Below are 12,087 nucleotides of genomic sequence, written 5' to 3' on the forward strand. Positions count from 1 at the left end.
CACCAGTTTAGAATGCTGAACCCATGGTAGAGTCTTTTTTTTAATTTCTAAAACCTTCACAGCCCAAGAAACATGCTTTAAAAATGCGCAGAGTTCCATCAACCATTCATCTATTGCATAGAGTGACTTCCTTTGGTATTTACTTCAGTGCAATGGTTCCGTTCGTTGTTTGAATATATGTAGTGTGCCTGGTCGAGTCTCCGACTAAAGTTGCCAGCGGTAATAAGCGCATAATACAGCCTGGTGACTAAAACTAAAGTCACCGACGCTACTAAAAGAGTTAATAAAATCAAAATTCTCTCCAAATAACAGAAGCGCTTTAATGATTTATAAAATTTCTTTAAAATATAAAGCTTTTTAATGATTTTAACTCTTTCAAAATTATGTGTAACAGAAATAAAAGAATAAAAACCCTCCCAAAATGACAAGACAATTTGAAAAACTTAAAAACCACTCAAAATGAACAAAGCAATCAAGTGCAGAGGACATAACGCAATGAGATAGATGATCTGCAAACTCACTTCACTCAAAGGTTTCTTAAATATAGAATCATCATCATCATCATCTTCTTCTTGTGCCGGGCATTTTTCTTGAGTGCCACCTGCAATTTAAAAAAAAGTACAATTCTTCAATGAAGTAAAGAGGAACCATCATCATCAACATAAATTGATAGATCTGAAACAAGACATCCGCTATAATGATTCTTCATTCACTTCTCTGCTCAGATGCTCTCAAAAAACCTATATTATCCTGGTGTCTCCCCATCACCCTTCTGTTCAGGTTTTCTAAATAAGTTTCTCAAAGTCTACTTGTGCCTCATTTGCCTTCTATTTTTCCGGAGAAAACATATGTTCAAAGCCTTAACGTAGATTAAAGTGTACTAGAAACTATTTGCGGTTTCTAATTGTTCTTATTAGTGAGCAGCCCATGAAAGCTTCTTTTAATACTTCCTCATTTGATTTCTTTTCTTTCCATGAAATTCTCAAAATCTCCTGAGAACTGTCATTTCTCTTGCTTCTATTCTATTTTCACTGTCTGTGGTAATTGTCCAGCATTCATAGCTGTATAGAAGGGTTGACCACACATAGCCTTATTGAACCCTAATTTTATTTGCCATTGAGAAGTTTTTATTTTTCAGGACTGGCATGGACTCAATTTTTTGAAGCTGCCTTTAGGTACTGAGGTTTTTCATTTTACTTCTGTGAAACTTTTGGCATAATCAAAAAGACTACCTTTGCCCACAAGATTGTTTCTCTCAAATCTAAACTTCTGTAAAAAACCCTCTATTATCAGTCTTATCTTTTTATTGGAAAAAAAAATTCATGAATATGTGTTTTTCAAATAGACCTTTTAACTTGATAGGATGAAAAGAACACCAGTAGAAAGAGTTGTTCGTTTTGTTTTGTTTTTTATTTCATTTTCTTTCCTTCTCTTCTCTTTCCACTAAACTAATCGTAATTATTAGTCCACCATCAAAGCAGCATAGTAGTTTTGAAAAAAACAATAAGCCTTACACCCTAAGCATTCTCGTTTCAAACTTCCGACATTATAATATTACTTTGCACTTATAGGTTGCACACTATATTAATAAATGTGGGGCTCGTGGCCAAAGAAAGCTTTGATCTCAGTGCTCTAATAAAAGAAAACGGCCAACTGCTACAGATGTTCTTGATTACTGCGAATATTTTACATCCCTATCGACACAACTTAGATCATTTACGGGGCAGGCAGCTTCAATCCTGCAAGTAAGGGCCAACCCAATCTGAGTGGCATATAATACCCCAGCAGACCGAGATGCTCAATAGAAAATCTTCCACAAGCAGAAATCGAACTCGCACCCTCTGCATGCAAGGACAGAGAGCCTAAACACTACATCACAGATGCCAGAGCTACAAATGAGCCTTCTATCAAATATGCTTGGTGATAAGACCAAGTGTCAAAGAACAGGAAGAGTCCAGCGCAGTATTCATGAGTTAACCAGAAACCATTGACGCACCTTGAGGAGGTAGAGGCTTGACAAACGTAGACTGGCCGCTTCCCTCACTTGCTTGTCTGGAGATAAATCAAACAAAAATAAATCAAAAGATTACTTTTTAGCTTAGTACATGTACAGTTTGGCTATAATTTCTTGAAACAAAGAAATCTACACAACCAGGTGAGTCAAGTGAGGACTAACTTCTTAGCAAAAGACAAAAAACCCGACATGTTATCTATGTATAGTATAGTATATAGGAGACGGTTTTACGGCGCTCGCAACTGCATGAGGTCATATGAGTGCCAAGGGGTGGGTGTCAACAGAGAAGTCTTTACAGGGAATCAGACTTAGACTGCTCACCTCTCTAGCTTCAACAGCACAAGGCTGCTTCGACTATCAAGGCACCCCAAAATAGCAGGTCACAAGAGAGTGACAAACATACAAAAGAAGTAGAGGAAAATCACAATAGTAAGGATCAGGAGAGAAAAAGCAGCAGTTCCCTGTTGTAGATCAGGCACAGTTATGAGGGTGACATGATTAAAATCATCCCATTTACAATTCTACTATGCTTGAACGAGAAATGTCCCCCCTTTGGGAATGGCCTAAAGACACGTCAGTCAGTGGCACTGCCCTGGGTGGTTTGTTATCTATGCCTTTGTGAAAAAAGCCCTTGGGTCAAATACAATACCCCACACCAAGGGAGTCAAACTCAATTTCACAGGGGGCCATATTAAAATCATCTGGATGTTTGGCATTTTTTCTTGATAACAACAAGCTCCTTTATGTTTGGAGTCAGGTTCTGTATTATGGAGATCTTCAGAATGGACCAGGAATCTGTTTCTGTATTGTGGAGATCTTCAGAATGGGTTAACGGGAGGAGCTACCCTTGAGGATCATTTTCTATGTTTGTTGCGCGAGATCAAATCTAAGTGCACATATAAGTTAGACATAGTAAAATCTCTTGATACGCAATTTCCTTTTGGCATAGCTACAGCAGTTGCTATGGAAACAGCCGCCATCTTGAAAATAAACAATGAATTTCAAATCCCTAAGGCTTTCTTATCTACAGACCAGATTTGACCAAATTTGGTGAGAGTATACCTGAACCAGACCCTATCAGAGTAACAGCAAGTTTTTTTTCAATAAGTGCAAAAGAAAAAAGTATGAGAATTTTCCCAAAGTATAAAAAAACTTTTTCTAATTTTTTCTAAATTTAGGTTGCGTAATCACTTGCCAATGGAAAAGTATTATTTTTTTCGCAAATATTTCTCTGTTAAATTGATGGCATCTATGTTACCTGAAAGGATGAAAACTAAGGAAGGAGTAGGGAAAAAACTGCAAAAAAATTACAATTTGCGAAAACCGACAATAATTGTGAAAATTCACTACACTAATCCATCCTCATGATTTTTAAGGCAATTTACCTGGAGAATAAGGTCTTTCTCAATTGTATCCATGCTATTTTTAGACAAAAAACAGGTTGGTCTTAAAAAATAAGCCAACATAAAATGTGCATAGCCTGACCCAAAATCTGCAAAATCAAGGGTCCCTCCTCCCCTAAACTAAAATCCATAAACATACAGTCAGGCACAGAAACTCAAACACATCGGGGACTTAAACAAGTGTTCGACACATACATGATTCAGGTAAATCTTGTAGCGAAAAATTAAAGAGATACAAGTCGGGGACTTCAAGTTAGACCCCTATTATTTGTACAAATTACCTGAGATTTCGAACTTTCTGTGTTTTGTGTTATTTATCTGAGTCCGTCTGTATTTGTTCACCAACTCTGGTCCGTGGGTTTGACACCTGTGCCCTGCATCGTGTCAGGAAGGCTGTTAACCTGTAACTCACTTTCCCTGCCAGGCTGTTGTTATTGATGTATGACTTCACTGGACTGCCATCTCCAGTGTTTTGAAGGCAAGTCTGTGCAATGTTATATTGAGGTTTATGTCTATACTTTACACTATCTCTTTAGCTTCTGTCAGTGCTTCTCCATCTGGAATTCTCCCTGAGGTGGTAAATAACTGTTGCCCCTTCAATGTACTTCTCGAACTTCTCTTTAATCTAATCATTTATATTCAGAATAATCTTATTAAAGATTCACCCACAACGCACCTGTTTTGAGCAATCGTATCTCCTGTCTCTGCCTGAGTAGTACTAGAATCTTGACTAGATGTAGCTTGCCCATCAGTGCCACTGCACCTAAACAGAAAGTAACATTACACATTTGTTGAGAAAATGTACATGAACACACAAAGCAACTGTCAAGGCTTATCCAAACAAACAAGGTACAACAGCTTACCATATACATTACTCTAAGAATGTTCATGATCTTGTTCCTCTATCAGAATTGTTGCATCAAAAAAGATCTTGATAACATTGACTAATTCATGACTTGTCAGTAAAAGAGCGTCCTGCCCATCCATAAAGTTCAAGAAAAATCAGAAGATCCCAAAAGAATTGTTTCCGTTTACTGATTAGTATTTCACTTCTTTTCATTTGCCATTTACTTTAAAGGATCCTTCGTCTTTCTGACATAGCAGCTTGACTGATTTTCCCTTTTGGACAAAACCTTAGAAAAATAGACACTATCAACAAGACAGAAAGAAAGTCAAAACAAACAAGCCACAAATGTGGCAAGATTGTGCAACTGAAGCGTGCACTTCAAGTGAACATAAACACTCTGCCCCCTCATCCCACACCAATGAGTCTACATAACAAGAGGGGCCACTTCTCTCTTTGAGCCAATTAAAAAAGTGTCCTCAAAATTCGGTGGCGCCCTCTTCGCAAAACTTGAGTTTTAAAAAATCAAAGTGAAACTAGCAAGTTTTTGAATGAATTTCGGAAGAACGCTTTTTTAAAATGGTTACGCTGACAAAAAACCTCTTCCGGAGGAAAGAGTGATTGTTTTCTTCGTTTAATTTGACTTTAGAATGAAAGGCGAGAGGTTATTAAAGTATAAATAACCTAAAACTCCGCACTGAACGAACCCGAACTGCTGATGAACAGCAGTCGATCTGCGCACGCAAGGAGGTGCTATTCCTATTTTTCTTCTGGAAAAACGAAAGAGAGCTTCAAAACAGACTGCAGCGCCATCTGAAGCAAAGAGCATACTTCCTGCGGACACTTTTTTGGCTGAGTGGCCCATCTTGTTATTTACTATCTTTGTCCCACACATAATCCCACTAAAAGTATAATTATAATAAAACAGAAAAAAAAAAGAAAACTTCTTATAAAGATATCTCAAATCACTGAAAACTTTTTCAAATAGTACATCCTACTATAAACGAACACCAGAACCTTCATCTGGAAGTAACTTCACAAGACATCACCTGTCTTCGTACCTGGGCGGCACCTGCTGTGTTGGCTGTACTGAAGCCACATTGGGAACATTACTGCCAGCCTGGGTACTGGTCTGCATCATTTGACCAGGCAGACCTGACGTCGAAGTGGCAGCATTTGCTGGCATGGCCGAGGGAAAGGGGAAAAACTTAACTTTACTTCATGGAAAGTCTAAACAAGTGAAGTTAACTTTACTACATGGTAGGACTAAAGAAAAATATTTTACTTAAAACAAAAGGACTAACAAATAAACTTATTAATTTATTACATGAAAAAGTTAAACAAATAACCTTTACATTTAACATGAAAAGATTAAAAAATAAGCTTTATTTATTATAGGAAAATATTAAGGGGGAGTGGGGGGGGGGGGGGGGGGGCTACACCCCCAAAGTAAAAATTTGGCTCAAAATCATGGAATTTGAGTTGTAGGCATTTTTAGCTTCCTCAGCCTCTCCTACAACTATTTCATCGCATAAGAACCCCCAAAAACCGTATTTTTTCCCATATCGGGCATGTTTGTGACCGCCATTTCTTCATAAAGTCAGTATTTTATTTTTCTTTATCAGCCGTTTTCTCAAAACGCGACTTTTCTCTATACTTTTTTGAATAACTCCACCATTTTTCATTCAATCTTCATGAAATTTTCACAGAATGAAGAGAAGAGGTAATACTAAAAATTTGTCTGTTGAATTTTTGATATATGAAATAGATTTTTGTTGGTGGTGTCAGGAGTGTGGATTTTCACGGATTTTTCACAAACTTGAATGCTACCTCAGGAAAAAATTCATTAAAAATTTTCTAATTTGTTTAGGAAAAAAACAACAAACAAATTTTTAGATCTAATGTTTGTGAACACGCAAGCAAAAAAACCAATCAATTTCCATGAGCAATAAGTGCGGTATTCATTACGTAAGACATATGGCGGCGTATCCATGGAAACGAAACTTTTTTCTCAAATTCGATTGCGGATTTTATGACTCCTTACTATGCTTGTTATATGAGTGAAATGTGGTAAAATTCGGTCCAGTAATAAGCGAGATAGCCTCCAGGTGTAGCCCCCCCCCTCCCCTTAAACAAATAAACTTTTTACAAGAAAGGGTGATAAAGAAACTTATAACAGGATTTAACAAATAAACTTATTACAGAAAGGATTTAACAAATAAACTTAGCTCTGCTACAAGGAAGGACCAAGACTTCACGTAAATGTGACGGGTCAGCCAACAGGGCCATCAAGTCAGGCCAGTGAAAGGCAAACAACAACATAGTGGAGTAAAGTGGAGGCAGTCACCAAGAAATAAGGCAAAACTTGGACATACAACTGAGAAACTGAAGAAAGGTACACATGCTCTTTACAAGGTCAAAAGAAGAGAGAGAGAGAGAGAGAGAAAGAGAGAGAAAGAGAGAGAGAGAAAGAGAGAGAGAGAAAGAGAGAGAGACAGAGTGAGGGAGAGAGAGAGAGAGAGAGAGAGAGAGAGAGAGAGAGAGAGAGAGAGAGAGAGAGAGAGAGAGAGAGAGAGAGAGAGAAAAACCGGCTTTAAACCTGAAATGAAATAACATTGCCATGAAAGGTAATGAGGAGACTTCTAAAATTCCTGATCATTACTTTATATCATTAACTTGCAATCTTATTATGACTTCTAATGTTATCATGTCTGAAATGATATCTGAAACCTAAAAGACATTTTTTCTTCAGTTTCGTGTTTTTTGGGGGGTTTTTGGTAAGTGTTTTACGTCGCTTGCAATTGCATAAGGTCATATGAGCCCGTGGGACACACCAAACATTTTCAGGTGGAAGGAAATGTTGAATTTTGCCAGCGTGGCGGCCGAAGACCTACTCTTATCGATTTTAAACCACCAAGGGATCTTTAAAGTGTGCAATTTGAACACAGGACCTCCGAGATTTTTCACCTTTGTCCCAGAAGGCTTGGCGTAGATCTTTCCTACCAGAAGATCAGGGGTGTGGCGGAAAGACAGCAGTAAAAAGAAGCCAAGGAGTAGCAGTAGAAAGGCTGCAGAAAGGAGCCCAGAGAAGGGGGCAAAGGAGGTGATGGGGTGTGGGTTGAAAGTGGAGACGAAAGCAGACGACAGAACATTGCTGGAGAGCAGGAAAGGATGTGAAAGGAGACAATTTTAGAGAAGAAAATTTTTCCGTGGCTACCCAAATTCGAACCCAGGACGTTTGAATGAGAAGCCCCAGTTTCGTGTTCCTTCTGTTTTTAGATGCGAAATGTCGTCAATCAATGGGAAAAATAAAGAGTTAAAATCCAATAGGAACTGACCTAAACGTCCGTTAAGGTCTTCCTCGCTGAGATCCTGAAACCTTTCCCCCGTCCACACGGCTAGCACCAGGGAGTTGTCTAGTGGGGAGCGGATCTGGTACACCATGTTGGGCATCAGACCTTGGTTCTTGCTGCCAGACCCCGTGATGATACACTTGTCCTCTGACAACTTGTCTAGGCTAAAAGAATCAGACCTATAAGAGAGATCAATTTATTCACTGAATGTTTTGTAAATGTTTTACACTCGCATCTGAATATCTTAGATGATTTCATTGAAGAAGCCTGTGCTTTGACCCTGCCCTTGTAAGGGCCAGCCTGAGCTGAATGGGATACAGCATCCTATCCAAAAGACAGAGATAACAAAACAAAAAGAGACTTAAATTACTGTATCTCTGCAAACAACTACGAAGAGCATTGTAACCATTATTACAATTCATTCGTTGATAAGAGAACATAATAAACGAAAAGCTCATCTAATTTTCAACAGCAAAAACTCACACTCACCCTTTCACATAAAAAATTGTCAAGTATGTACTAACACACAGCAATTCCGGTTGATAACAAGAAACATTTCATTCTCATGACACAGCTTTGTTACGTTACTCTACCTTCAATTTTATCCTGGCACAACAGGAGTCAAAGACAACACACTTTGAACAGACAGTCAAAAAGTCAAAAGATGAAAAAGTATTCCGAATACATACAATTAGTACAGAACCGGTATCTAATAATCTGAAATTCAAACCAAATCAATCAATAACATTTCAAGGTTTGACAATCCAGATTATGTTTCCACAAACTCCAAACGAGATTCACAAAATCCACATTTCATCAGTCATACCTATTCAAAACATTCCACTTTCAACATTCATAATTCTTGTGCATCATCTCTGTCAAACCAATTAGCAGTTGAGAGGAGAATTAATTATAAAATCCTGGGAAGATGGTTTGCATGCTTCAATCTTGTAAACAAAAAGGTCAGAATCAAGTTCTGAATATCTTGGTTACATTATTATATTCTTCAAATAAAAGAAAGAAAATCGCAATTAAAAAATAATACCTCTAATTAAAAACTTAATTGGGAAATTCCTGCTGAATACCAATTATGTTGGCTTCACATACATTAAAGCACCATTCAAATGGGACACATCTCTGCAATAAAATAATAGCTTCAGAAACAGCGCAAGCAATAGAAGTATCAGAAGAAGGTTGGAAAACACCAGTTTACTTACCATTTACAATGGTGATTACATAATAAACTACCATAATATAGCAGCATCCCTTTTCTTAGCAGGTGTCAACGTGTCATACTCAAGGACACACCCCAGTGACATCCCGTCTGAATGCTACGTTCCTGATATTCATCAACTTTGGTCCACAGTAAAAGAAGCACCGTCCAAACTATTTTTTTAAAAATGTTTCTGAGTATGCACCAGTACATTATATATATATAAATGTATGTGTATGAGTTTGCCGAGCATTAAAACGAACACCAAAGAGAGAACCACAAGAGAGAAGACTGACTGAGAAAAATGGGGTACTTACTTGGGAGCATTTTGGCTGTTGGGTGGAGCAGAGGAGACCTGTGGCTGCTGTGGAGGGAGCTGACCAGCCTGGGATGACATTTGACCCTGGGAAAGTGTTTGACCTTGAGAGTTATGACTGCCCTGGACGGACAAGATTGGGGCTGTGGGGCTCTGAGCGGGGCTACCCGGAACGGGAACCCTTCCCATCACCGGACCACCCATGGCAGCCGATGACGTAGAAGTGTAACCAGATATGGACGTACTCATACGTTGTGCTGCAGGGAACTGAGAGGTCGGTGCCTGCTGTGCTGCGTTGAACTGAGATGACGTTTGGCACTGCTGGAGATTCGGGGCGGGGTTCCGAGGTCGAACAAAGTTACCAGTCTGTTGTTGTTGTTGTTGTGATGGAGGTGGGTGTGATCTTTGAGGTGCACTATTGTTGTTGTAAGATTGGTTAGCCTGTTGGCCAGTTGGATTTTGATCTGTAAATGGGACCACACTGCAGATGGGCCTGCCTTCTGATAAAGATGTGGTGCTGCTGCTGGGGCTGTGAATATTGTTGTTTACACTGCCAGGGTAGGGGGAGCGAGGGGAGAGCTGACGACGAGGAGGGTGAGGTGAGAATCCCTGACTGTGAAGGTTATGTGGGTGGCCCATGCGCTGTTGCAGAGCATGCGGGCTGAAACCAGCGTGCTGCTGCTGTTGATTGTGGGCGAATCGATGAGGAATGTTTGACGGCATACGAGGGCTCATGCTCCGAACTGTCTGTGAACCTGACACAGCCAGAGAGGGAGGCATTCCCTTTTTCGCCATTATTTCTCGGTCCAGACTCTCCTGCATATGCATGACAGCGAGTCTTGCCAGTTTGGCTTCACTAGGCGCCATCTCCTGATCCAGAGCACCTGTGATGGGAGCTCTGTGCTGACCTGCGAACCTTCCTGGCAGCCTTGGGCGGACAGATCGCAGCGGAGCGTGTTGAGGTCGGGCAAACCCACCAGCCTGGGTGGGAGCAACTGAACCAATACCCTGCGGTCTTGGCACACCGGTCTGCATCGGCGAAATTATTGGAGGTCTGAGCGGGTGTGATGGGCGACCAGCCCCAGTTGAAGCTGGATGGCGAACAGCGTTCTGAACATGAGGACTTACCGGCTGCTGCTGCTGCTGCCCTGGAATGTTCTGACTTGGATTCGACTGTGACGGTCCGGCAAACCGTGGCCCCTGCGGTCTAGGACCCGATGGTCTCATCTGCCCTTGGGGAGGCTGAGGACGCATGTTAGGAGGACCTCCCACATTCCCACCCTGCGGGCCACCCACAGGAGGAGGCCTCCGTGCCTGGTTCGCGTTCTGTCCAGGAACCCTGGGCTGTAGGCTGTGCGGCTGACTGACGGCATGAGACCCCTGACTGGACGGAGGACCGGCACCTTGCTGGGAGTACTGCATCGTCTGCTGACCGTGTGAGAATCCAGCGGAGGAGCTGTGAGCAACATTCTGTACAACACCCGCGGGCCATGTAGCAGGGTGTTGTCCTGGCTGCTGCTTTTGCAGAGGAGACGGCTGAGAGGATGAAGATATGGCGTTTTCCTGTTCTTCCCCAAAATATGTTTGACTTTCAAAGAACGCATGCCCCTCGGCCTCAGCGTAACTGATGTCTTCAGGGTCAACCCCCTTTTCATGTAACTGCTGGATCAGAATTTTCCGTCTCTCCTCGTCCTGACAGTCCGATAATTCTTCCAAAAGTGCAGCTTCCCTGTGGATAATAAATAATATGTAAGAATTAGGACCAATCTATTGAAGTAGTTTGTTAAGGCATAGAAATAAATAACACAACAGACCGAAACAAATATCAAAATGTATGAACAAAATCCCTGAGGAATAAGTCAAAGCATATTTTTTTTATCAGTGCACTGAAACCACAGATTCTACTACAGGGTATGAGAGCTACCAAAATCTGAAAGACTGAAAAATACCAGACAGCTGTTATAATATAGAACACAGGATAGAGCACTGAGGAGTGAGGTACAGGGGGAATGAAATGACACCCACCAAAGCTTAAAAAAGCAATTTCAAAAATGTACTCCTGGAAGACCAAATTTTAACTCTACTAGAACAATAACCTTTTACTTTAAAAAATGTCAAAAATTTTTCCACTGGTCCAACATTAAATATTTCATTGGCAAATGGTTTGTTACCCTTTAATTATGCCAGTGTCGAGTTGTGATATGATGGAATGATTTTTACAATAGCAAATTTTCCGTAACGAAATGCCCATCTCAAGCAAGGATGGGTAACATCTTAACGATATAATTAAAGTGAGGCTTGAAGGCAACAGCTAGAAAGCAGTCATCTTTAAATTATTCGGGTTCCATTAAACTACAGATGACAACAGAATTGAGTCACTTTTAGTAGAGGTCTGTGCTGAAATAAACAAGAAACTTGCTTTTCTGTAACACTTCAGAAACTGAAAATGAATAGCATTACCTCTTCAACTGCGTCCTAGCCCATTTTTAGCATCCTACTTCAAGTACTATTAGGCAGCACTGTATATAACAAAAACAACCACACAGACCCGGAGTCAAAGGGTACCATTAATTGTCAATACTTGTTTCTGAGTAGCACCATTTCATTCAGTAAAGCATTTTACAGCACTTACAACACAATTAGAAAGTCACACACATGTGTGCGCCACAGATTAGAGGGGTTACAAGACAGTGGCAAACTCAAAAAAGAAGGATGATAGATGTTTGACAGGAAAGAAGGAGCAAATCCCACCAGAGTACTCACCAACCATCTACACCTCATCCTCTTAGCTTGTGACCATTTCATGTTATATACACACGTACGTCATCACATGCTCTAATAAAGTCACGATATAACACCACCAAAAGACAAAAATACACCACTGTCAGTTGAAAGATCGGCCTGTCTAAACTAAACCAGAGTGGAAAGATTGGTGAGGAAGAGG

At 40.3% G+C, this 12,087-nt stretch overlaps 1 protein-coding gene across 2 annotated transcripts in view; it reads right to left on the reverse strand.

The window, feature by feature from the left end:
- LOC101864041 overlaps window positions 1-12,087 on the reverse strand; it is a 59,505-nt gene that overhangs the window by 25,198 nt on the left and 22,220 nt on the right. The window contains exons 4-9 of one of the 2 annotated variants that reach the window (XM_005090554.3): window positions 9,145-10,872; window positions 7,600-7,793; window positions 5,323-5,440; window positions 4,094-4,180; window positions 1,997-2,052; window positions 522-601 (exon numbers count right to left, since the gene is read on the reverse strand). In XM_005090554.3, the coding sequence (XP_005090611.1) occupies window positions 522-601; window positions 1,997-2,052; window positions 4,094-4,180; window positions 5,323-5,440; window positions 7,600-7,793; window positions 9,145-10,872 (2,263 nt within the window). Of the gene's footprint in view, window positions 1-521; window positions 602-1,996; window positions 2,053-4,093; window positions 4,181-5,310; window positions 5,441-7,599; window positions 7,794-9,144; window positions 10,873-12,087 lie in introns of both variants that reach the window. The other variant, XM_013086660.2, reaches the window with a different exon arrangement.

This window comes from Aplysia californica, unplaced genomic scaffold, assembly GCF_000002075.1.
Source record: "Aplysia californica isolate F4 #8 unplaced genomic scaffold, AplCal3.0 scaffold00019, whole genome shotgun sequence".
NCBI classification, from domain to species: domain Eukaryota; kingdom Metazoa; phylum Mollusca; class Gastropoda; order Aplysiida; family Aplysiidae; genus Aplysia; species Aplysia californica.